The sequence below is a fragment of the Lissotriton vulgaris genome, chromosome 5 (assembly GCF_964263255.1).
Source record: "Lissotriton vulgaris chromosome 5, aLisVul1.2, whole genome shotgun sequence".
Lineage (NCBI taxonomy): Eukaryota > Metazoa > Chordata > Amphibia > Caudata > Salamandridae > Lissotriton > Lissotriton vulgaris.
The window spans coordinates 1,315,836,715-1,315,863,847 of record NC_141693.1 but is presented as its reverse complement, the minus strand read 5'-3'; the positions used below and the strand labels follow the sequence as shown (position 1 = coordinate 1,315,863,847).

The 27,133-nt window shown below is 50.4% G+C and overlaps 1 protein-coding gene across 8 annotated transcripts in view; it reads right to left on the bottom strand.

Annotated features, from left to right (window-relative positions):
• Positions 1–27,133, bottom strand: part of ANKS1A (ankyrin repeat and sterile alpha motif domain containing 1A) — a 1,304,293-nt gene that overhangs the window by 250,324 nt on the left and 1,026,836 nt on the right. For all 8 annotated transcript variants that reach the window (XM_086923222.1, XM_086923220.1, XM_086923226.1 and 5 more), the window contains one exon: positions 24,071–24,177. In XM_086923222.1, coding sequence (XP_086779348.1) covers positions 24,071–24,177 — 107 coding nt within the window. The remainder of the gene's footprint in view (positions 1–24,070; positions 24,178–27,133) is intronic.

The following is a 27,133-nucleotide window of genomic DNA, read 5'->3' as shown; positions in this document are numbered from 1 at the left end:
TAGCACTACTTTCTGCCTGCAGTTTGGCTCATTGTAAAAGTTGACTCATGAAAGGAACTCTCAGAAGAGCTCTTAAATGGTCTTAAAAGGAGCACAATATTCAAAATGCCACTACCATCCTCGAAAACTTGCGTGTAGGACTCTAGTGCTGCCAGGACAACAGAGCATTGCACTCATCAAGAGACTCATAGAGTGAGACCCACCTTATTATAAGCATCCCTGTCCCCAATTAGCTAAATGTTGATTACAATCTAGGAAGTCATTCATTTGCAAATAAGGGCAGTTAGGGTGGTGAAGTTGAAGGGCAGGGAGGGAGTATGGGATGCTTCTTGGTGTCCCAGAATAAATGCACTCCGGGCACACTGCAACGTTTAACCTTTGATGGACTATACAATGCTCCTTTTACTGCAGCTTCCTGAAGTTCACTTTTATTTTGGCTTTGCTTACAGTACTCAAAGTGCATTGAAGTGCTGTTTCTGATGTATACTTCTAGCCGCAGATTCTTCACCTTTTTCAGCATAGCTCCTGTGTGCCATTCAGTGGTGCTGTTTCCACCTCGACTCCTCTCTGCCCTGGAATGTGGTATCCAAACGCTAAGATTACAGGTGCCAGATCGCAAGATTGAGATGACTGGCATCTAGATGTCTTATCTCTTCATTGCTCTGCGTGAGGAGAGTGGGTGTGAGATGTAGTTTTTGGTGAGGAACTACTGAGAGCTCCAACAGAGTTGTGAACCAGGGTTGACGGGCCCATGTAGGAGGCACTAGGATTAGTGTCAGACGCTTGTCTGAGTTTCCGAACCACTAATGGAATGAATTGGAGAGACAGAAAAGCGTAGGCAAATATCCCTCACCAATTCATCCATAGTGTACTGCAAAGCCCCCGTGGACTTTGCAACCTCCGTGCCTTTTTTCATTTTTTCCAGTGAAGTTGTCAACTGCTGGACCAAAGAGGTGTTCTTTGTAAATTGCTTGGTTGGGAATAGAGGCTTGCACTTCAGGTTTTAATCCTGAAATTCTCAACCAAGCATGTCTGTGTAGCAGTACGCTGGTGTTTACTGCGCGGGCTGCTGTGTCTAATGCGCACCTGATGGAGGTATTTGTGATTAGTTTGCCCCCCTGAATAAGCTCATTAGCTTTTTATTTATGCTCATCAGGTAGAAATTGCATGAGCTTCTCTAACTCATCATAATGAGCCCTATCATATCGAGCGAACAAACCTTGAACATTAGCAATGCGCCAATGATTGGCTGCTTGCGACGCTACCCTTTTGCCTGAGGCATCAATTAATTTTGACTCCTTATCAGGAGGAGGCGCCTCACCTGTGATCTGTGAGTTAGCTCTCTTGCGAGTGTTGGAAACCACAAGAGAGTCCAAAGGCAGCTGACCCTTGATGTAGGCAGGGTCAGAAGGTGCAGGTTTATATACTTTCTCCACCATGGATGTAATGATTCTTGCCCTCACAGGATCTTTAAAGATCTCATCTGTATGCTTAAGCAACCCTTTAAGCATTGGCAGTGTATGAGTATATCTTTGAGAGGAACTCAGGGTTTTGAACAAGAATTCTTCTTCTGGGGAGGAGCTTTGCGCGCAACCTAGATGGTCGCGTGAGCACAGGGCTCCCGAGACCCTCGCCGCCTCCCGCATATATCCTGCAACTAATCCTGATGACGACGGGTTATTGAAGACGCAACCCAGCTGACATAATAGCTGCTTTCAGAAATCTATTTGGACTCCGGGAACCGAACTTACGCCACTCCGAATTTCAGTGGCCTGCTCCATGGGACAGCCTGGGACTCGAGTCACCGTGGTGCCCAGGTGGTAGTTGAACAACAACAGTTGAATTGGCTTGCGCCCCTGGGTGGACTTTCGGTTTTGTTTTTGGATTTCTCTACCCCAGCCTACCATCGCCCGACTTCGGCGGTCCACGGTCTAGACCTCACTTACGCTTGGCACAGGCTGTCTGGTTCTCCTGATCGTGAACCTGCCTGCTGAGACCCACATTTAGACTTTTTTGTGGCTGAATTTGGAGGAGTCATTTTCACCAGGTCCCAGAGGTCCCTCCGGGGCACACCATTCAACATGGCGGGCAAACCGGACAGTGAGTAGCGGAAGACCAAAACCATGCACGAGGGGGTACCATCCAATCGAACATCATGAACCGCTATACCCAGCCTAAAGGCACCCCCAGTGGAGCGAGTAGGTCTCTGGAAGAGGCGGGAGATGGCTCAGCTGGATTGGATGATTTGACCCTACGTGATGTCATGGGAGTCATTGCTAGCATGAAGACCTCCATAGGACAACAGTATGAGACATTGGCTCTAAAGCTCGACACGGTGGCGATCGATGTCAACCTGATCAGGACAGATCTGGTGAAGACCAACGAAAAGGTCAAGTCTTTAGATTTGAAGACCGCCAGCCTCATTACCGATGGGTCTGACCTGCAAACAGAGGTTCATAATCTACGGTTCTCTAACGACCTCTTTGCCCGCCGACTGGAGGATTTTGAAAGTCGGGCAAGGCGCAACAACGTTCTTATCATTGGGGTCCCTGAAAAGTCGACCGAGTTGACTACAGACCTCCTCGTGGAAGATCTCATTTTGAACCACCTTGCCCCCAAAGGCCTCAGCAACTTTTTTGCAGTGGAACGTGCGCACAGAGTACCGGGTGGGAGACAGAAGCTGGGCGCCCCTCCACGGCCTATAATCGCCAGTATTTTTAACTTTAGGGATAGAGACGCTATCCTGCAGGCATCACGGGCAGGTGGCCCCACTAAATTCGAGAACGCTACGGTCAGCTTCTACCCGGATTTCACCCAGTCCGTTCAGAAACAAAGGATGGGGTTCCAGGGGGTGAAGCGGAGACAGAGACATGGGCTTGAAGTACGCAATGCTTTTTCCAGCTCGGCTTTGTGTTGAATACAACAAACGGACTTTCTTCTTTGATCGACCTGAGACTTAGTGACTGGCTTGATACATTGCCCACGCAGCGAGATCGCTCTGAACATTCTGGAGGTGCGGAAGGTGGCCCGTTGGGACAAGAATGAGGAGTGGTAACCGGTTCCCGCACAGTACACAGAACTTGTAGCTGTGGTTTGATGAATATTGTACTTGCAATACTTCTGGTGTAGTACCCAGAGGTGGCGCGGGGGACGGGACTCTCCCTCCTCCGGGGTTTTCTTCTTGTAGATTAGTTTAATGTTAGGGCGACAGGCACACTGCAAGTTGGGGTGTCTTTTGAGTCTAACACAGGGATGCAGGGTGGGGGGATGTGTTCTGGGATTCCTTTGGGGGGGGGGGGGGTTTGGTTCTGTTTTTCTTCGTTTCAAGGCAACGCATTGTTGTGTAATTTGATCTGGGTGTATTGTTCGCTGTGGGGTGGATTCTGCCCTTACTTTTGGGATGGGGGTAGAGGATTGAAGGTACTAAGTTGGAATGTTAATGGTCTGGGGGACAGGATAAAACGAGGAGTGGTGTTACAACTTCTTAGACGTCTTTCCCCTGATGTAGTATTATTGCAGGAGACACATCTGATCGGCAATACGTGCCATGCCATGAATCGGAGAGGTTATCGTCTAATCGCACACTCTGGATTCACTTCTGGCTCTAGGGGGGTGGGTATCCTAGTCAGGAGTTCCCTCCCCCTGGAGTTAGATGACACAATTCTTGACATTAGGGGACGCTATGCCGCTATCACGGGTAGGTGGGAGGGGAAGACGATCTCATTGCTCTTTGTGTATGTTCCACCGGGTTTACAGAGGATTACCTTTGCTGACTTGGGGAGAATAGCCTTGGGACTCCCTGAGGGTATTCTTGTTATGGGCGGGGATTTCAATTCAGTTGTTTCCGGCCGGGAAGACCGCAGCCCCTCCAGAGACCTCACGAGATCACAGTCTTGGTTGAGTGGCTTCTTGGAGACACTGGGCCTGGTAGATTGTTGGAGGCTGATGCACCCTGGATAGACACAATACACCTTTCACTCCTGTCAAGAGGCCCTATGTCTCTAGACATGGCTGGAACCTCAGGACATTTCCCTGGTGGTTCAACACCTGGTGGTACGTCAGCCACCACTACAGATCCTTTGCAGTGCCCTTAGATATCTAGACCAGGTCAGAGGGATTCCGCTGGTGCAGCTCACACTGGGACTTAAGAGCCCGTATATGCAATCAAGCGTACTTCAATAGTAGGATGCAGGAGGACATCAGCCCCAGCCGTCTTCAAGTCAGTCTCAACTAAATCCAGGATTGCGATTGAAACATCAGGATTATAGCCTGAATATCCTGGACTCACTGCTGCAGAGGATGGGCACAAACTGTACTGTGCCCAGATTGGCTCAGATAAAAGGGAGCTGGGGGTGACGTCTGCATGTTTGTAGTGAACCCAGCGAGTGAGGGAGGCCTGCTGTAGTCTGAAGGTGGGCGACCACTACCTGGGGTGAGCTTGCCTTCAAAAGTCCATCATTGCGATAAGGGAAGACCAATCACTTGTAAGGCACAAGGGGCAGTGATAAGACCAAAGGGGAGCACAGCGAACAGAAAGTGCTCATGGCCCAAAGTGAACCACAGGTAAAGTATGTTGGCTGGCAGGATGGGGGTGGAGCAATAGCAGTCCTGCAGTTTCAACACTAACATTCAGTCTCCAGGGTAGACAATGACCTGAGCCATTGTGAGCATTTTGAATTTCTTGCTTTACAGGGAGTAGTTGAGGGAGCGCAGATCTAATATAGTATGGAGGCCTCCATCCTGCTTTGGCACCAGGAAGTAGCGGGAATAGAGACAGGACCTACTTCTGATGACGGCACCCTCTTGCTGGCTCCTTTGGCCAAAAGAGCCGGTACTACCGGATGCAGGTCGGAGGACAGTGGCAGGGGCGGCAGGGTTTATGTCAATGGTAGGGTGTAACCCTGCTGAACAATCTGGAGCACCAACTTGTCCGAAGTTATGGCTTGCCAGTGGGATAGGAGGTGCCTGATCCTGCCCCCAACTGGTTGCATGTGATGCTGTAAGAGCATTTTAAAGAGGTTTGCAGGATACGGCTGCCAGGGGTAGCAGCCTGGGCAGATCTCTGGCCTGGGTCCCACAAGGTTTGTGGGAGCCCTGGCCATGAGAGGACTATGGAGCCTGCTCACCGTGGTGACTGGTTAGAAAAAGATGCATCTGGTAGCATCTACCCTAGTTGCGGAAGGAGTGAAAGAAAGAGTGCGGGAATCCCAATGACTAGATGGTGGCCCCTTTAAACCGCTTAGGTGTTGAATCTGCCTTGTCGTTGAACAGGTGAGTGTTGAAGAGCGTGTCCATAAGGGATGCCGGGGCATCCCAGAGAAGTCATTAAGGTGTGGCAACAAGCACCACTGATGAAGCAATGGCTCTGTTCAGGAAGTTTGTTGTATCCAGTCACCAATGTATTGTGAATGTGCTGCATCCCGGCCATCTGGAGGAGGAACAATATGGGGAGGTGGTGGAGAAGGGACCCTTAATGGAAATGTTGCAATGTCCATGTGTGGGAGGGTATACTCAGACGTGAGTCCCTTGCTCATTGCACCATCAGGATTCAAGCAAGCCGGGGCGACGACGGCTTAAATGCCAGAAACCGGTCCCCGGAAGCTTGTTTCCTTCCCAGTATAAGAATTGGCTTGGTAGTTTGGTTTGCCCTGTTCCCATCATGCACTGGGACAGGAACAGACTAATTTGCATATAGCCAGGTTCTGAGCTGGGATGGTGCAGTGAGCTAAAAAACGGTGATGGATCAAGCCCTGATCCCTTGACTGGGTAAGAGTATTCTGCATCATTCAGAAACTCGGTCCATCACCACCCCCTTTTCCAAAATCGATGTTGCAATGTCCTTCTTCTTTGGAGGGGGGGGGCGGGTGCTGGCGCCTCAAGTGGTCTCTTCTTGGAGCCGAGAGTCAATTGTCTGGTTTTAGGATCCTTTACAAGAGTTTTCTGATTGGGATCCTGTGTAAAAAGTTCTTTTGAGTGGGGCAAATCCTTCGGCGTCGAAGTTTTCGGCTCCGTAGGTTTTTTCGGCACCGAGTCAGTAGCTGGTGTTGAGTCTTTTGGCTTAGGAGTGTGCCCTTTTGCAATGTCTTTTACATGAACTTGTTTTTTCGGTTCCGGGTGTTTTTTTCCGGCTCAGACGCCTGTGAATCTGGCGCTTTGGGCGTTTTTTTAGTCGGCTCAGAGTGTGGTTTCGGCATCGATGAGACGCTACTAGTCTTCGCCGCCGTGTGCTTAGGAGTCGGAGCAACGGTCGGCGTAGTAGAGGAAGATGGCTTCTTCTTCTGTGTCGGTATAAGATTGGCACCGGGAATAGGCTGGCTCGAGCCCGAGCCGCCTGAAGGCTTAGTGGGCTTCTTTGCCAGGCCCGAAGGCGGGGCGTGGGAAGCAGTGTCTCTGTGTGCACCCGAGCCCGAAGCCTTTTTTGAGGGTGTCGAGGAAGGGTTGGGGTCGGCGGTCTTACTTACGACAGTTGAGCTGGAGTGATGTCCTCGACGTCGGAGTCTTCGGCATCTGAGGATCCGATACTCTCTTCAGCGTGCTGGTGTTCTAATCGTCGACGCCCTCTTCGAAGATGTTGTCGGGGATCGAAGCTGACGAGCGAGCCATAGTTCTCCGAGCGAGCCATAGTTCTCCGAGCTCGTTGGTCCCGAATGGTTTTCTTGGAGCGGAATGAGGCACACGCCGAACAGTCTTTGGCCTCGTGCTCCGGTGAAAGGCAAAGGTTGCACACCTTATGTAGGTCGATGTGGGGAAACTTCGACCCACATTGAGGACACTTCTTGAATGGCGTTCTTTCCATGAGCCATAAAGCAAGGCCTTCGTTGGCAACCGGAATCAAAGACTTTGAAGTGGTAGAGAATCGCGTGGATGTAGCTTGAGCGAAACAATACCGTCGAACTGAGTGTGGATTGCGCGCCGAAGGAAAATTGGTTCCAAACTGGAGCGCAGGAAACACATCCAAGCCCGATGGCGGAAAAAAACAATCTGGGGATGGAGCCGGAGCCGATGCCCATGCACAATGTGGTCTTAAGGAGGAGTCACCTATCTCGTGACTTCCAAAGAATTTTTCAGGACAACAACAAACTGCAAACATCCGGGCCCAACACTAGGTGGCGATCTATGCACAGTGTGCAATCTGCAGCTCATATGCCTCAAACATTGTTTTTCTTCGAACAAGTCTGGACAGTCACAAGGTGTGTGACTTCTCCTTTCAGTGATAGTGCGCATGGGCAGTGACTCCATTGTTAGATTTTCTACCGCAGAGGGTGAGAGTGGAGTTAGTAAGTGTAGAATAGAGATGTCCATGCGAATGCCTGGTAAGGTGCACAAGAGATCTCGCAGAGGCAGGCTGCAGTCCCCTCAAGCCTGGCACTCGGTCTGAAATCACAGCGCGCATGGCCTCCAGGTCTGCAGGGCTGCTGGAAATGAGGGAACCACCAGTGCTAGATGGAGATCAGGTGACAGGAATAGAAACGGTGTCACGTGGGAGCTCACACAGTAAAGACCTCTGTCACAGCTGTGTACGGAATGAACAAACATCAGGCTGGCGCAATTACATTCTCTTCACAAATACGCTGGTGCAGCTTCCCACTCGCCTCTCAAAGGAAGTCTCAGTATAATTGAAAGTGCCCGCCCCCTCTCCCCAAGCACGCGCTTCCTTGCTGTCGCCCTGTTCTCTCCTACCCTCGCTGCATCACTAACAACTTATAAGGTCCCAAAGGCAAAACCTATTGGCTATGCCAATTTCTAGGACATATATGTATTAGTCCTTATGTCTTATATGCAGTTAATTTTATCTCAAAATGCTGAATGGAAAAATATTTGAATCATATTTTCTGTTGGCGCGCTGCGCTGAAGAGAACGGTCCCACATGAGTTCAATGTGCAGACACCGGCTGATAAGTTGCATGATTGTTTTACCACTCACAATTCCCCCTTACTGAACGGATTTTTGTATAACTCATATTCAGCATGTGGACTTTGTGCATGGTTGAAAGGGTTGGCAATGCGTGCACCCGCACTTTTTTTTTTCAGAACAAAATTTTATTGAAGTACCGACAAAACACAAGGGGGGGGGGGGCGGGGGGGGGGGGGGGGACACCGTCCCGCATCACAACGCAGGACTAATGAGCTCAAGCATGAAAAGGATTTGCAGTCAGTACAAACAATAGTAGATTAATTACCCGTCCCCCCAACCCCCAACACCCTACCACCCCCCCCCCCCCCCGGTCCCTCCCCGTTCCCTACACAGTGTCTGTTAATCTTAAGGCAGAAAGCATGATAATACAAAGCGTGTGCGCTCCCTGTCGCCCAGGGTACAACAGTTAAAGATCTTCTCCAGTGTCCTGGGCCATCGGTGGTTCCAGCCACAGTCCTCTGTAGTCCGCCCATCTTTTCCATATCTTAAAATGTTTCCGAGGGCATCCCCTGGCCTCAAAGATCGGACGCTCCAGCCCCATGCTAAAGTCCAACCCCCGTCTCCAAACTTCCAGTAAAGGGGCCCTGGGGTCCTTCCAGGCCCTGGCTATATCCCGCTTAGCCACAGTGAGGCCCAAGACCAGTAGGTGGCGTTTGTATATGTTACCTCCCACCTGTTCCATAACATGCAGCAAGCCGAGTTGCGGTGATCGGGGAAGGTCCCAGCCCAAAACCTCAGCCAAGCAGTCCCAGACACCCATCCAGTATCTCGCCAGATTCGCACACGACCACACAGTGTGGACAAACGTCCCAACCTCCCGTCCGCACCTCAAGCACTCAGGGGAGGCAATCAGACCTGCTTTCCACAGCCGCTCTCTGGTAAAATAGGCCCTATGCAAGTATTTAAACTGAATAAAGCGGAGAAGCATCGCAATGGCAGCCGCCCTAGGGGCCTCCAAGGCCTCCCTCCAGCCCTCCTCTTCGAGAGCTCCAACATCCCTCTCCCACGCCGCACGCAGTCCATCCAGGGAGGAGGAGCAGTGTGTGACCAGGGTCTGGTATATATTGGAAATTTTCTTTTCCTCCAATTCCCCCATGAACGCCTTGGCCTCCAGGGGGCTAAACTCGGGCAGGGACTCTAAACCCACCAGCGAGGGAGCTAGTGCATGACGCAGCTGCAGATATTTAAAGAATTGGGTCTTGGGCATGGCATATTCCTCCCTCAACATCTGGAAAGACTTAAGGGTGGTGCCCCTCATGACGTGGCCGAGCGTAGAGATGCCAATATCGTCCCAGCCCTTGAATCCCTGTAGGGACGCCAGCGCCGGGAGACGTCCATTTTGCCACAGCGGGGTCTCCCTCCTCAATTTGTTCCACCACCCCATGCGGCGCAGAGCAGCGCGCCACACCCGGAAGACCACCTGAGTGACCATGGGGAGCCTTTTCCTGATAGCCGCCGAGTAAAGAATGGTGTGTACTGTGTCTGGGTCCATCAAGTATCGTTCCAGGGTGTAGGTCGGGTCACCCCGATCCCCATACCACCAGTCGTTAAGCACCAACAGGTGCGCCGCCTGATAGTAAGATAAAATGTCAGAGGTGGCCAGGCCCCCGCAGTACGTAGATAGGAAGCAAGTGCGGAGAACTACTCTCGCCACTCCCCCCGCCCAGAGGAACTGACTCAGTGCAGCGTTTACTTGACGGAACCACTGCGGTGCTATTGGACTTGGGTGGTTCTGCAGCTGGTACAAGAGGCGCGGCAGGGCCACCATTTTAAAGATCGCCGAACGGCCATATAGATTCAGTGGCATTCTGGACCAAGTTCTCATGTCCGAACGCACTCTGTCCCATACGGGCACCACATTGCGCTCCCATGCCACATTCGGAGCATCCGTGATAAAGACGCCCAGGTACTTGAGTCCACCCGCCGCCGTCTGCAGTGTCGAAGCCCAAGCACCCAGTTTCTCGTCGTCGCCCAGCACCCACAGCTTAGATTTCTGCACATTCAGACGCAATCCTGTAACTTCCCCGAAAATTCTCATTATCTCCAGGACTCTGGGTCCGGACCTAATAAGGGCCGTGAGGAAGAATAGGACATGGTCGGCGTATAGCGCAATGCGATCGGAGGGGCCCATTTCCCATTCCAGCCCCCAAAGTTGTGTGTCCATCCGCACCCACGCCGTCAGAGGTTCCATGGCCAGTGCGAATAGATAAGGCGAGAGAGGGCAACCCTGCCTGGAGCCCCGTCCGATAGGGAAGGGTTTGGACGCCGCTCCCGCCACCCTCACCGACGCAGTCAGGTCCGTATAAAGCAGGCTCAGGTACGAGAGAAAAACTGGCCCGAGATTGAGGCGGGACAGCAGCGCCCTAAGGTACACCCAGCTGAGAGAGTCAAATGCCCTATCAATATCGGCCAGGAGGAGCGCCGTTGGGATCTTAGCGGCCCGGGCCGTATATCAGTGATATACGGGAGGAGACGGTTGGCCAAGGCCTTGGCCAGTGTCTTCGCCTCAAAATTTAAAGGGGAAATCGGCCTGTATGAGGAGTGGTGTTCAGGGGGCCTCCCGGGCTTACAGAAAACAACAATTTCGGCAAGTCGCCAGTCCGCTGGGAGGCGACCACCCTCTCTGGCTGCTTCCAGTGCCAGCCTATAGCGCCCCTCCAGCTGGAGGTGAAAAGTTTTCATAAATTCACACGGGAACCCGTTCGGTCCCGGGGCTTTACAAGAATTCAATTCCCCAAGTGCCGTGCCTAGCTCCTCCAGGGAGAGGGGAAGGTCCAGCTGATCTTTGACCTCATCTGGGAGCGCGCGCGGCGGGAGGTCTGCCAAGAATTTACCGACTTCCTCCGCAGGGAGGACCTCTCGGGGGGCATACAGATCCGCATAATACCGCGCAAAACTGGCCGCTATGTCCTCAGGGGCCGTCAACTGGTTTCCCTGCTCATCTCGAATGCCCGGCAGGGTCTGAGGCCGGAATGTGTGCTGGCAGAGTCTGTAAAGCATGGTGCTGGACCTATCCCCCCACTGATAAATTCTGCTCTGTGTGGCCAGCCAAAGTTGGCGTGCCTCATTGAGTAGCAGGGATGAATAAGACTGCTGTGCCAGCAGGAGCGGTCCCACAGCCTCATCCGTGTCACCCATAGTGCAGTCCCTCTCCAGGTCCCGAACCCGCCTCGCAGCCTCATCCACCTCTCTCAGACGGGTCCTGCGGGCCTCCGCACACCAAGCAATGTCCACCCCCCTGAGCACCGGCTTCAGCGCCTACCACTGGGTGGCGGCGTCCACCTCCGGCCCGTCGTTCTCAGCCCAATAGTTGGAAATGGATTCACGCAAATATGAACGATAGCTATCCTGCTGCAGGTGCCACGCAGACTGGCGCCATCGGAAGGGCTGTCGCCTCTTGTCCAACAGCAGATCTAAGGACACGGGGGAGTGGTCTGAGATACCGCGAGGGAGAACAGCCGTGGAAGCAACCCTCGCCAGCCAGGAGAGCGGCACGAACAGGTAATCTAGTCTGGAGAAGGACTTGTGCACTGCCGACACATAAGAATATTCTCGGCTCAAGGCATGCTGGTAGCGCCATGTGTCAATCCAACCCATGCCCTGCGCTAGGCCATGAAGCCTCGTCGGCGCCGTAGCCTGGGGTTCCCTACCGGGCCTATAGCGGTCCATCCGTCCATCCATCACATCATTCCAGTCTCCCCCCACAATCGCCAGTACATCCGGGATATCAGCCCACACCTCGAACAGCTTCTCGATGAGTGCATCTTGCAACGGGGGCGGAGCATGCACACTACCAAAGACCATCGGCTCATCCCCAACCATTCCTTTAACAAACACATATCTACCATGAGCATCGACCCAGTGCGTCTCGTGTACATAGGAGAGCCTGCGGTGTATCAGGACCCCCACCCCCCGGGACCCCCTCGCAAAACCCGCATGAAATACTTGTTGATAGCCATATCTTTGCAAACTGAGGGTCTTGGTGCCCTGAAGGTGCGTCTCCTGTAGGAGGAGCATATCCGCCCCTTCCCTCTTCCCCAGCCGCAACACCGCCCCTCGCTTTATTTTATCCAGCATCCCCCGGACATTCCAGCTCACCACTCGTATCGTTGCCCTTGGGAGGCCTGACCGTTGGACATCAACCATTGTCTATGGGGAGAAAATGAAGAGTCCTGGGTACCTGGAGCCACACACACATACAATATAATTGCCTAAGTAACGCAGACACTGTTCCACCCTCTCCTGCCCCCCCCCCACCGTCCTCCCCCCCCCACCCCCACCACCAACCCCACCCAGCCATCCCAACCTCCCCGCCAACCCCAACCCCCACCCCAACCTGACCCCCAACCAAGTCCCCCAACTGCCCACCTCCGCCCCCCCAATACCTCATAGAACACTGAAGTATCTGTTGCGGCATGGACGGCCTCGGGCCCAAAACAGAGCGCCCAAAGCCTACCACACCAATGGATCCCGAACACCCACTAAGCTAAAACTTCCCCCCTTCCCCCTAGCCACTCCCAACCATGTAGGAGGCAGGAAACCCCTGTATCGGAGCACCCCGAACCCTTCCCAAAGTCTTAACATTTGGTGGAATATCCAACTAAACGTGACAGTTTACTCAGTGCGCAGTCGTCCGCAAAGCGGAGCACAGGTGGACCATTCCTCCCAGCCGGGGCAGCTGGTATCCGTAGGCGGGCAAGACCACCCATTGCCCCTCAGCCACTTCCACCCGAGAGGGCCGAATCAGTGGGTGCAGCAGTCCTAGGCTCAGTGTTGGAGACATTGCGTCGCCGGGATCTGGACTTCCTACTCCTTTGGCTTTGGGCGTTCTGATCACTCTGGGTTTGCGATGAATCGCTCGTGTGTCCCGGATCAAGGCCCGGCTGGGCATGAGGCCTGACCCTCACTGTTTCATCCGTCCATCTGAAAACGTCTTCTGGCGTCTAGAAAAAGTGAGTTCTGGACTGAAAGATCACTCGTAGGCGGGCCGGATAGAGTAAGGAGTACTGAATCTTCAGGCCCCGAAGTTTTGCCTTGGCGGCCAGGAAAGAGTGCCTCTGTTGTTGCACCATCTTGGTGTAGTCGGGGAAGATCATGATCTTGTGATTTTCAAATAACAGAGAATCTTTGGCCCTCGCCTCCCGCAGTATAGTGTCTCTGTCATGAAAGTTCAAAATTCTGGCGATCACCGGCCTGGGCCGTTCACCTGCCGGCGGTTTCTGCGTCAGGGCCCAGTGCGCGCGTTCAATCACAAAACAACGGGACAGGGTATCCGGGGGGAGCCAGCTCTCCAGCCATTGGGAAAGGAAGCGTTCCATGCTGCCCTTCTCACAGTCCTCCGGAAAACCCACAAAGCGAAGGCCCGTCCTTCGGCATCCTCCACCCGAAGTGCTAGACCCTTCTGAACACTTTCCATCGCCGCCACTTTCTTTTTCAGGGTCCCGACATCTTCCACCACGGAGATCCTGGACTCTGCCTTCGTTATGCGCGCAACAGCGTTGCGTAGGTCTTGCCTCAGGAGGGTCACATCCGCCCCAACAGCCCCAATCTTGGCGTCCAGCATGTCCCTTGATTGGGTGATAGCTGCCATTAGCGCCGCATTATCCGGCCCCGGCCCCTGGCCGCCCTGCGCTCCGGGGCTGCCATGTGGTTCCGTGAATTTGTCGATGGGCCCCTGCTTAGCGGGTCCAGCCCCCCCCCCCCGGTCATGGCCAAGGCTGAGTCTGGCAAAACTGTCCACAAAGCGTCGGCAGATCCTTTCGGCAGGGCAACCCTCACACCCATATAGACCAACCGGTGAAAACATTTAGGCAAGCGCTTAAAATATCCCATCAGATCCAGCGCAGGGTCCCAAGGAACTTTTTCTATAGTGATTTCCTCCAGAGCCTTAAATATTAATACCCAGAAGCTCGCGATTCCTGGACACAACCATGCTAGGTGAAAGAAATCAGCCGGGGTGGCTCCACAACGGTCGCATCCTGCAGAGTCCCTTAACCCATACCTATGCAAACTTTCAGGGGTGAAATATACTCTGTTGATAAATTTAAAGTGGATTAGCCTATGTCTGCCATTCAGAGATATTCGTTCCGTGCTCTCCAAGCTATATATTTCCACATTTCATCATCTACATCCGTCCCCAAATCAGTCTGCCAGGCAAGCCGGGCTTTAGAGTAATGGTTGGCCCGATAGTCCTGCGCTCATTTATATAGCTTAGACACAATCTGTGCCTGCGATTCTGTTTTTATCATGTGTGTAAGTGGGGCCACTTCCGGTGGCTTGGCGCGGTCACTTCCTAGTGTCTCCTTTAATGAGTGCCTCATTCTGTGGTATTGGAATCTATGTAGCAGTGTATCATTTTGGCCAACTGTAGTCACTTCGTCCCATGTTTTCGCCGCATCCTCTTCAAACAGTTCGCCTATCTTTGTAATATTCGTGGCTTCCAGCACCCGAGTTACCCCCCTATCGGTGAACGTGGGTAACCAACTACACCATTCACGAAGAGCCAACTGGGAATATAATAGGACTCCAGCTTGCAGCTTAAGTAGATGGTGCCATGCATGTACGGTCGAATTGATGGAGTCAAGAATCCCTGTTCTACGATCCGGAGTATTGAATAAAAGTGCCGGTAAAGAAATCGGTGTTGCAACTACCTTCTCTATCTGCAAATGAAGTGTATTTGCAGGTCCATGTATCCAGAAGTGTGCATGTGCGCATTGTGCTACCCTATAGTATAAGTTCAGATCCAGGGCTCCCAGACCACCCATGTGATAGGGCAATGTAGGTATATCCCATCGTTCCCTAGCGTGTTTCCCGGCCCACGCAAGCCTGAGTAATAGTGATGTAAGCAACCGTAGAAAGAGCCAGGAAGGACCACTGGATGTTAGCGAACATAAACAAGAATCATGGCAATACCACCATCTTCATGAGTGAAACCCTGCCCATGAATGAGAGTGGCAGTCTAATCCATCTCTCTTCGTCTTCTTCCAGCTTGCTAATTGCAGCTCCGTAGTTTTCCCGGAATACAACCTCCGAGTTCGTGTGTACTTTGATTCCCAGATAACGCACAGGGTCCACAGTCCCCTACAGAGGGAACTCTGGGGTAAATTGATCAGTGTTAGGGGTAAGCGGGAATATGATTGATATAGAACAGTTGACCGTAAGGCCAGACAATGTGCCAAACTTGACAACCTCTCGTAGGACAGTAGACCGGTTATTTTCAGGGTCCCGAATGTAAAGTAGCGTATCATCTGCGTATGTGGATATAACAAGCTCGTACCCCTGAAAGCGAACACCCCTGTACCTATGGTATCGGAGAGAGCTGGCATCCCTACATCGTAACCTCTGGTGATGCGTATTGTGTCTGTAACCATGTCCCCAATTTTTATCCTGGCAGTTGGATTATTATAAAGAGCACCCACCAGTTGTACAAGGTGCCTCCCAGCACCATCCTCGTCAAAACGTGTCTCATGAAAGACCATTCGACTGAGTTGAATGCCTTTTCCATGTCAAGGAACACTGCAACAGCTTGCATTTCCAGCTTAATATGTTGAATCGTGCCAAATACTGTTCTTAAATTATATGTCGGGCTTCTAGTCGGAACAAATCTGGCCTGTTCTGGAGCAATTAACAACGGAACAAGAGGGGTCAAGCGATTTGCCAAGATTTTAGCATGTAATTTTGTGTCTACATTGAGCAATGACAGAGGACAATACGACGTGCACTCTGTCTGCGGTTTGCCCGTCTTTATAATGGCCACAATAAGAGCCTGCCTCATGGATGGGGGGCAGCTGACCTTTTTCGCGAATCTCTTCCTACAGTGTGCTAAGATATGGAATAAGCAAGTCTTTGAATTCCTTATAGAAGGATACTGTTATGCCGGCAGCGGCACTACCAGCTCTCATTCTCGAGAGTGCTACTGATATTTCCTCTTTTTCGAGCGGGTGCATAAGGTACTCCCTATGTGTATTCGTTAGCCAAGGGAGTTTGATGTGCGACAAATAGTCTAAAATCTGAGTCTAGTCCTTCTGTTTTAGAGGCGTACAGTGTGGAATAATATTGTCTAAATCTATCTGCTATATCGGATGGTGACATGATGGGTTCCCCCTGCTCATCATGGACTAATTTCTATCTCCTCCGGAATATATGCTTTAAAAACAGAGTCCAACAGTGAGAAGGGTGGGAATCTCCAGGTAAAGGGTGGGATGCGCCCAATTGGGCACTCCAAGACCAACAGCACCGGAGAACGATCCGAGAAAGTTCGAGGTAGTACTATACAAACTCGGACCTGCGCATATAAATCCCCAGAAGCCAACCAATAGTCGATCGGTGTATAAATTGTAATATGTAGAGTACTGTGTATATCCTCTCCAATCTTGAGATCTTGTTCTCCAGACATCCAACAGATCTAACTGCATCATCGCCCCAGAGATTACCCTGGCTGTTGCAGAGGGACGCCTATCTGGACCTGCTGACCTGTCCAATTGTGGGTTTAATACTCAATTAAAGTCCCCTCCCCATAGTTGGTGAGCCATCCCATGGTAACAATCTCCCAATTAATGCTTCGAAGAACCTGGGATTGTCATAATTCGGACCATAGATATTAACCACAATCAAATCTAACCCTTTCCCGCTACATTGAGAGATAACAAATCTCTCTTCTCCGTATGTTTCCAATGGCCAAAGCTGTAAGCCTGATTTTGGGTTGATCCAGGTAATCACGCCTCAGGCATGGGACGTGAAACCCACCTCATGAACGTTTCTACTTAGCCCCCTACAATTAAGCTTTTTACTATCGACTGACAAGTGAGATTCCTGCAATATTGTGTCTGGTGAGGCAGGCCAGAACCCTTCTAAACTTTCTATAGTAGTTTAGATCTCTAACGTTCCATGTTTAGGTATTAAGCGTTTTAAGCTGCGTCTGTGCCATGTGCTTGGGTGTGAAACGATCTATCGCACGCCACTGATATCTGGGCATCCCTCTGCGCCTCAATGCAACATTGTGCTTTGGTCCTGATCTGTGCCGTTATCACTATGCTATGAATAGGTCTCAAAGCGTGTCTAAACAATCCCCCCTCCTTCCACCCACACCATGCATGTCCCAACTCTGCACTGGCGGATAACCCCTAACAAATCCCCTGTCATGTCCATCACACACAATATCAAACATTAAACAGAAAAGAAAACATTCCAGGTTGTGGTTCACACACAAGGGCAGATGTTGCCTGAGACCCACACCCTAGCTATCGCACTGGGTGTGGTGGTTTGCCCCTTCGCCATATAGCAAATATTGTGCATCTAACTGACATTACCATAGCAACATATTAGGATCTTGTGGCTCCACTTACGATTGGATCTCAGCTTAACACAGCACTATATAGGATCACACATATCTAAGCATCATTATAGAACCCGTTCAGCTGCTTTATCACCTTTTACCCTCCCTTTACATTAACTGCCATTGCAACCCTGCATGCCTATAAACAGGACATTTCCCCTGCACCGCCCAGTATTAACTTAGCTGAAAAGTTTTGAGGTTCAACATTCAGTCTTGTTCATCGAGGTTGCCACTTGTCGCCGTCTCATGAACAGGCGAATCATTCTGGCGAGTTCCGTCCCTTGCCCACTCCTTCAGGGCTTTCTGTAATGTCTTAGGGTCTGTGAAAATACGTGAGCATCCCTGTCTGTTCACTCTTAGCCTTGCCGAGTACAGCATTGCGTAGTCCAAGTGTTGTTCCCATAGTTGCTTCTTCAACGATGCAAATTGTCTTTGCGCCTCCTGCACCCGCATCGTGAAATCCGGATACAGCGAGATAGCAGATCCCTCATATTGCAGTGATTGTTTTTCACGAGCTGCTTGTAGCGCCGCATCTCTGTCTCTGTAATTTAACAGTTTTGCTCTCCTTATCAGGTGGTGGTCCAGAAGTAGTGGGCACGTTAGCTTCCTTGCTGTGGCCGTGATGATGGAGTCCGCTGAGACCGTGCCCTGAATGTAGGCTGGGTCCTTTGAGGAATGCTTGTACTTCTTCTCCGTTCTGGGAGTGACTGCCTTGCATGTTGCGGGCTCCCTGAACGCTTCCATCCCCTGAGCCAAGACGCTTTCGAGCATTGGCAGATACTGGCTCCTTGTTTGCGTGGGGAGTAATGTCTCGAGAAGAAAGTCTGCTTTCTGCTTCTCTTCGTCGAGTTTGAGTCTAAAAGCTGATGCCGCAGACCTTATCACCGAGGTGTAGGCCCCGATGTCGTCCGGCGGCGATGGCCTCGAGGGATATGTGTCGACCGCCTCCTCCGGGCTTTCAGTGTCGACATCCAGGTAATCCTCCTTCTGCGGGTCAGAGGTGGCCGACTCGGCGTCCATCCTGCTGTCCTCTTCTTCCCCATAGTTGTAACTCACGTAGGGGTTCTCGTCATGTTCCTGGTCGTCGACCATTTCGACGCCCGGGTCATGTTCCTCGACGTTTTCGTCTTCCTCCTCGACCAGCTCCACCACGGGTGGCTTAGTCTTGTGGGGAATCGTTAAGGTTTTCATCTTGGCGTCAAAATCTTTCTTCCGCTGCAAGATGTTTTCCATTTCGGCTTCGAGGCGCCTTCTTTTCTTCTCCATCTCGGCCGCGTGATCCGCGCCGGGTGGTTCGGCCGCTCTCTTCGGTGTTTGGCTCGGCGCCAAGATTTTCGGTGACGGAGACTTGCACGTCGAACTGGGTTTCGGGTCCTTGGACGGCGTCGGGGCCTTAGGGTCTTTCTCCCTCGGCGTCGATCGGTCCCTTTCGGGGGCGATTTTCGACGACTTCTGCTGTTCAACAGCTCTCGGCGCCGGGGACTCCTTCTCAGAGGATCCGCTGGGCCTGTGAGTAGTCGCGGACGCCAGGTGTTTCTGCGCCAGCGCTTTCAAAGCCTTGCCCTCGTTCTTTCGAGACACAGAGTCTCTCGGGTTCTTGGGGAACGAAGAGTCTCCTACCTTATCAGAAGTCTTCGTGTAATCGGTCTCTACGACCGTGTAGCTGTCGTCTTCTGCGGCAGCGTTGTCCTCTTCTTCTGAAGACATCCCCAGCTCGTACAGCGATGGCGTCTGGGCTTTTCCCTGCAGGGTGGCGTGCACTACCCTCTGGCTCGCTCTCACAGGAAGGGTCTCTTCGGGGCGAAGGCGGAGCAGGCGTTGCAGTCCTCGCTTCCGTGGTCTACCAATAGGCAAAGGTTGCAAACCGGGTGTTGGTCGTTCTGCGCGTACTTGTGGTGGCAGTTACGGCAGAACTTGAACGGCGTGTTGTCCATCATCGAGTGTTCAGGGCCTCCCTGGCCGCGTTGACGATCGTCGAAGTTCTCAATGATTTCTCCTTCTTCTTCGTTGGTCAGTGATCGGCGAAGTCTTCCGTAGTCTTCTGGTGAATTCTTTTCCTTGTACTTTCCCCAAAAATGTCTGGAGCCCAACGGGAACGATCCAGACCCGACCGCGGAAAAAAGAATCTGAAGATGGTGCCCAAGAGTGGGAGCTTCCGCAGGAAGCATGCCGACGTCACCGGAAATGCACCCGAGGAGGTGTGACGCCGACGCCCACCTGGGCTACAAAAAAAAAAAAAAAAAAAAATGAAAGAAAAGACTACGAATCCGGACCCAACCACAAGACCGCAGAATATGCACAGCATAGTGAATCCAGAAAGAATCACGCTGCAAAACTATCGTCCCCATCTCCTTTAGTTAGGCACCGGCGGTGTAATAGTGGTTGCGTGTTCCTCTCCACCATCCTGCCAGGGCCCTGCAGTAGCTCATCAAACATGTGGGTGACTCAACTCTACATAAGCTTATGCCCGCAGTCAGCTGTGTTTTTCAAGAGGGGGGGGCGTGGCTTCAGAAATTTCAGCGTGAAGTCCAAGCTCCAGAAACAGCAGCCAAACACCCACTTTCCACGTTCTTACTTCAGGATCCAGGCCCCCTCACCTCTGCAATGTAGGTTGTCTCCTGAGTGAGAGGTGCGCACACTCTCAAAATGGCCGCGAGCGGCCTCCACACACAGTTGATTCACGCGCCACTTTCCCTGCAGCTGATCTAGGAGGGAGGGTTATGCACAGACTCAGGGGACTTCCATCTGCCAGTCTCAGTGTCCTCCACTATGCGCCGGCAGGCCCCGATCACGTCTCGGACACGGATCTCACCGTTAGCATTGGAGCCTCCCTGCAGTAGCGAACTCCATTTTAGGCTTCTCAGCAGGAGCCGCAACGGCAGACCGGCCAACCGGGAGCACAGCAGTTCCAGTTTTAAGACTCTTTGTCCCGCTGACCCCTCCGATGCGCCGTCTATGCTGGGCGTTTACAGAGCATAAGCGTCTTCACCGGATACTTTACGAATTATGTGATGGCTCAGTGGAGCCCGCGATCTATGCGCCATCTTGGTCCCTGGCAAGCTCCGCCCCCCATGTGTTTGCACGGAGTTGCTATGAAAAATGTCTTTTGCTAGTGCGGTCACGTTGCTAAAATGGTGTAATTTTGGATAAGTTATATGGTTTCCTGGACTTCTTTACTTGTTTTTTGCTCACGAGAAAGTGTCACTCAGTCGTCAAAATGTCCCTCATAATTACACTGACATTATGAAAATGTCACACAACAATCTGAAACCTTGGCAGCTACGTAACAGTGCTAATGTAAAGCACTCAAATCCTACATTCGTTCGTCCTACATAAAAACTGCAGTGTCCCTGTGTGGCAGTGGAACAGGGGTCGCAACGGAATAAGTATCCTGTAAAATGCAGGATGGCTGGCCACCCCATAACTGCATAGTATAGTGCTTAATATTTGCAACCCAAGAAGACTTCAATCTTCACAACCAATCGTCTGGATAGCGTACAGGCGCACAGTGACGTAGGCACCCCGTCACACAGTTAAGACATGAGTTTCTCGACCATAATCTTTTTCAAACCTAGTATTCACATAACTCCCACCAGTTCCACAAACAAAGGGAGCAAATACAGAGCTCTTTCCTATTCTAAATAAAGTGTGCAGTCCGTAGCGGAAGGGGCTGAGATGCTCGGTCAAATAAGCAGCCTCCGGTGAATGGTGTGTGCAGCCGTCACTGCTGAAATGTGGGGTGTTGGACTGCTTGACAAACAGGCAAGGAAAGATGCAAAATAGAGGGTCTTGTGGAGGAGGTGGGGCTTTAGGTGTGGTTGGTGGGTTGGAGGGAAAGACTCGAGAGCCACATTAGTCAGGGACTGTGTGGGTGGGGGATTGAGATAATGAATGCCGGGCACCCGTGTTTAAGTGGAAGCAGGTGCCCGTGTTGAAGTGAAAGTGGGCACCCATGTTGTTATTGAAAGCGGGTGCCCATGTGCTGCCTGCAGTAAGAGAAAATCAATACAGAAAATAGTGCTTACAAACTAAAATAGCTGTACTGTATAACAAGTGAAGTAAAAGGGCCAGTTGCCATGGGAGGTTACAAATGAAGACAAGGCGGTACTAAGGAGGGACTAACAAGCCTATTTACGAGTCAGAAGCAAGCATTTATGAAGGGCAATGACACAAACCAATGACAAATATGGGCGGAGAGTGGGTGAGGCCATTCTATACTCCACTACAACAAGTCTCGCAGAGTAGCGCATGCGCACACTCTAGTCTCGACCTAAGAACATTGTGAGGAGCCAGCCATCTCACTATTGCAAAAGAGTGTGCTGCAATTCCCTATCCTACAAATGCCTAAAGTGACGTGGAAAAATGTATTTGGTGCCACAAACAAAAGGTCAGAGTAGCGACTGATCAATATATAAGAACACTTCTTGCCTGCCATTATATTGTGAATTTGACGCTACTTAATTCATATTTTACATGAAGGACTTAAACAGTGCATGTGCATTTACTCTCCTAGTCATAAGGAGCTACGGAGTTAAACAATCAACTTCTGCTGCAAGGCAAAGTACTGAGTAGTCCAAATAGGGTGAGTAGAAAGCCCTGCTATGCCTCAGGTGAAAAAAAAGCATGGTGTTAAAATAGGGTGCATGTTTTATTGCACATGTGCCTGCATGCATCATCACTAGTGTGCACTTGCGTTAACACATGAATATATGCATGAGATGTGTCGCAACTGCCATTTTTATTTACCATTCCAAGATTGGTATTTATTTTTCTACAATGGCGCAGCCAGGTAGCAAACTGCAGCTGTTGGAACCTCCAAAACGTTTTTTGTAAAAACGAGATGGCAAGTAGGAAGCACCAGTGGAGGGTGAAGCAGTGGAGAGGACCACATGAGGGAGATAAGGAAAACACATACACTTGTACGGAATGCTGAAACAAACATTGGCAAAGCCAATACTTCTCACCTTCTTCACCTCGCCTATTGGCTTATCAAATGCTTTTTGCCGATGCAGTGCAGCATCTGCAAAAAACCCAAAACTGATACAACGACACTGTCGTGTCATTTCACTTGAGCGAGCATTCACTAGCTCGCGTTTGTGCGCCAGCATTATGATGCAGTAACACAAAAATGTGATGGACGGAATGCTTAACATTGTCAAACATTCACCCCCAGTTCAGAGATCTGAGCTTAATCCATTGGTTTTTTTTGCTCACCATGTCATTCCGAATTGGACCCAGCTATATGCAAATCAGACTTGAGCCTGCTCCCCACTGGAACAGTCCAGCTCACACTGCCAAGCCAGGTCCTCCCTGAACCTGAAACAAGCATCCTTTGACGAGTTACAGGGTATCAGGCATCATCAGTCAGGCTAGCTTGACTGTAATGTCATAGTGAGCACAGTACCCACATCTGGGCATACCCTTCCCACTTAGGGCGACTATAGCAATACAAAATGATGATGGACGGAATGCTAAACATTGTCAAGCATTAAATATAGGGATCTGGGCCTAAATCCATCGTTTTTTGCTCACTATTACAGTTTGGACCCAGCAATATGCAAATCAGTCTTGACCCTACCCCCATGGGAACAGTCCAGCCCAAACTGCATTATGCAGTCACCACGTCCTTTACTTTAAAAAAAAAACAAAAAAAATGTAAGATGGCGGACACCGCTAGGATCAGCTAATTATATTATTTGCATGAATTACTTTCACCATTACGGAGCAGGTCATCAGCAAACAGCAGGTACCAGGCCCTCCCAAAAAATTTAAAATGTTCCTGACGCAGCAGAGGAGCGGGTGGTGTGAAGCAACAGGAAGTGGGGGAGTGGTAGGGAACAAAGGTGAGTAGGCCAGAGGGTGAAGCACAGGGGAGGAAAGAAAAGGGGAGAGGGCGGCAATGGTGAATGATAGGGTGAAATTTAGTATAAAGGCAGACAAGATGGGTAAAGCAGCATACACAAAAAGAAAGCAGCAGAAGCGCAGAGGCGCGGGATACGCGCCCACACACACACACACACACACACGGGACAGGGCCACACAGAGTATGGAGATATGTATTTGGATGGGGGCAAAGCATGCAAGAGAGCGATAGAAAACACATGCACTCTCATGGAATGCTTAATCAAGAAAAAAAGTAATTTCCTAAAAAGGATCAGTGGAAGGATACAAGTCATCTATTCAAAAGGATGGTACACAAACCCATGCAGCAGAGAGGGCAGAAAAACAAGCAGAGGAAGGCAAGCCATTGAATATGAAGCAAGCAAATGAGTGGCAAAACCAACAAATGGTAAGAAACGGGTGGGATCCAAGTCCAGTGCAAGTTTTTGGTGTGCTCCACAAGAGGCTTTCACCTACAGACAACTAAACGTAGGTTTGACGATGGAAGCAGTAAGTTGAAGAAGTGGGGTTAAAGTTTTTTGTGAGTGCAACGTGTCACAGAAAGGGCCAAGACAGAAGGCAACAGCAAGGAAAGCCGTTTTACTGGCAAGTGTTGAAAAGCAATGAGAAATCAGGCAAGGCAATAAAGCTAAGGTAAGAAACGTGGGAAGGACGACAATAGCAGCTCGTCACAACCCTACTGATGACCACTGGCCAGCAGGAAGATATTTAGTGGCAGACAGGCAAACAGAATTATAGAAAAATAATGAAGGCTGGCAAGACAGTCTAATAAGCAGGATTAGTATCTTCATAACAAATAGTAAATACAGAGAAAATTAACAACAGAAGAAAAACAAGCAGCAACATGGAAAGCGCGACTCACTGAGAATGGACAAGGCAGAGGGTGAGAGAATAGCATTTTGCGTCATACTTCAAACTCACCAGAAATCGGACATCATCAAAGCCGTTCAACAGCAGCTTCCTCTCGTACTGTTGCAGGCCAAAGGACTCCAGCCATTCCCCAACGCTCTGCTCCAACATGCGCCAACCTGGTGGGAGAGTAATAGTTAAAGACTTGAAAAGTGAAACACGAGTGAGGTGGCAGCAGCAACACTTGGACAATGACCTATGACAATACAACACCATTTTCTAAGCAGGATTAAAATCCTTACATCGGGACCTAGGGCCACCATTCATCATCACACCAACAATGGAGTAGGCTATGGTGTAAGTGAGATCTTCCTTCTCCAAAAAGCCAAGTAGCTTTACTACTTCTGCTTGGTTTCTGAAAAGTAAAATACCTTAATCACAATCCACTGATAGGACCACGTGGTCCCGCACTAAGTGTTCAGGGCAAAAGATTCAGGAAATTACACATTTCAACTTTTGTTAGAGTATGCAGAAGAATTAACATCCAGCAATCTAACAGACATATATACAAGATCATGGGGAAAAGCCCAGGGCAGGAAAACGTGTCAGTAAGCGCCCAATCAGAAGGTATAAATACCATGAACAACCATAGCAAGTTAATGAGGAAGAGAAAGCACTTCCTCATGCATTTGTGCAACATGAAAGGGAATGGCTTGTCAGACCATGCACTTACTAACATATCTCATCTCACTTTAGCCTGCATCAATTAGAGCATGCTTTGGGGGCAAGAGCATGCAGAGTGAAGACCAACCATTTGATGTACTGTGAGCATGAGACAATGATAAGCAACTAAGCTCAACACCAGTGCTTTCAAGAGAGGGAGAAGGAGATGTCAGCAATGAGGTCCATAACAAAAACTCCAAGGCGATGCATACCAGAACAACTCATTCGCCATCCGTCTACATGCAAATATTGCAGCATGGATATCTGTTGAATGTGTACAAGGTTGTTTCTCTTAGGTCACCAGACATCTGCAACATCCTGTATAGTGTGCCATGGCCCAACATGTGGGTCTCTGCCCGCCAGATGTATGTACAACACTGTCTCAACAGCCTGCCATGTGGGTGAAGGCGGTATCCTTTCTTTACTTCACTAATCCTTCGAAGAGAAGCTACTATTCTCCAGGACATTTCATACTTCCACAATAACAGTCTCTGAGTCTAAAGTAGTTCAACTCATGTCACTGTAAATACACCAGTTCGGCTCCCAATCATATTCAGTCAAAGTGCTTGATAAGCCTAAGTCACGCAGTTGTATCCTCATTTGCCCTGCAGACAAAAAACACAAACTGCTTTTACTTCACCTTTCTCAGCTTGACCTTTAACGTGAGAGTTATACAGCTACTTGCTTCTTTTAGAAATGTATTGTTTGGACACTTGAGGTGCATCAGTAACATATTTCAACTATGCCAGTGTCTCAAGCCATCCGATACAGTCATCGCCTGTCAGACACAACAGCTTAGCTGTCTGCCCTGGTCAGAAGCACAAGAAGAAGAAAGCAGAGTCCACCCTATGTTTCAAACGCCGCTGGACTGTCAGAGGACAGGTCCACGGTTCCAGCAGTGGAAGGACTTCATAAAGCAGTATCAGCAATTGGATGCAGCAAGAAGCACCATATTTCAACCAACAATGTCCCCACTTGCTAAATTTCCACTGCCCCCACAACCACTGCTCGAATACAGCTGTGATCAGACTTTAGAACAGAGGTGAGTTGGAGACATAGACCAACAACTGTTGCAGGTTTGGAGCTCAGGGTAAAGATATTAGGAGACAGAGAGGTACTCAGGGAACAAAGGAGAGGAGGTCAGTAGACAGAGTGGAGGAGAGCTAACAAGGCAGAGAGGAGGAGAGCTAACAAGGCAGAGAGGAGGAGAGCTAACGGGACAGAGAGGAGTAAAGGCTCAGGCGATATGGAGGGAACAGACATGTATGTGAAGGAGAAGTAGATTGGGGGAGAGGACTGGAGCTAAAGGGGTGGTCAGAAAAGAGGACAGGAGGCAGGTGCGGCTCTAGGCTCATGGCGGCCCTTGGCAGGGAGCGCAGGTTGAGGGCCCCGGAAGAGGGGTTCCAGGCCGGGCGGAGCGCGGAGGCCAAATCCCTGCCAGGGGCCGCCACGCAAATATGTATCCATCTTCAGAGGATTATTATATTAAGGATATATATTGGCGTGGTGGCCCCTGGGGTTTGGTGGCCCTGTGCAGGTGCACAGCTTGCACATGCGTAAGGCCGCCCCTGCAGGAGGGGAGATCAAGGAAAAGGCGTATAGTTCAACGGAAAGAAGTAATTTCAAGGGAAAGAAGTGAATTCAAGGGAAAGAAGTCAGTTCAAGGGAAAGAAGTCAGTTCAAGGGAAAGAAGTGAGATCAAGGTGAAGAATGTCGATCAGAGGGGGAGGACTGATCATGGGAAAGGAGGACTGATCATGGGAAAGGAGGACTGATCATGGAAAAGGAGGACTGATCATGGAAAAGGAGGACTGATCATGGAAAAGGAGGACTGATCATGGAAAAGGAGGACTGATCATGGGAAAGGAGGACTGATCATGATCATGGGAAAGGAGGACTGATCATGGGAAAGGAGGACTGATCGTGGGAAAGGAGGACTGATCGTGGGAATGGAGGACTGATCGTGGGAATGGAGGACTGATCGTGGGAATGGAGGACTGATCGTGGGAATGGAGGACTGATCGTGGGAATGGAGGACTGATCGTGGGAATGGAGGACTGATCATGGGAATGGAGGACTGATCATGGGAAGACTAATCATAGGAAAGGAGATACGATCATAGGAGAGAAGAGCAGAGGAAGGATATTGAGGGAATTAAGGGAGGAGAGTACTTGGGGAATAGGCGGGGTGTCAGGAAATGGAATGTGGATTCAAGACATGCAGGGTAATGGATAACAGAGAACTTAGTTAAAAATATCAGGGGCAGTTAGGGCATGATGTGGAACTCAAGGATGACCGCAAAAATGGGAGCTCAGGGTGATGTGAAGGACACTGAGGGATGACAAGGAGGGAGCAAATGGAAGGTGCTACTCAAACACTATTGGGTGTTAAATGTATGATGCCCAACTCCTC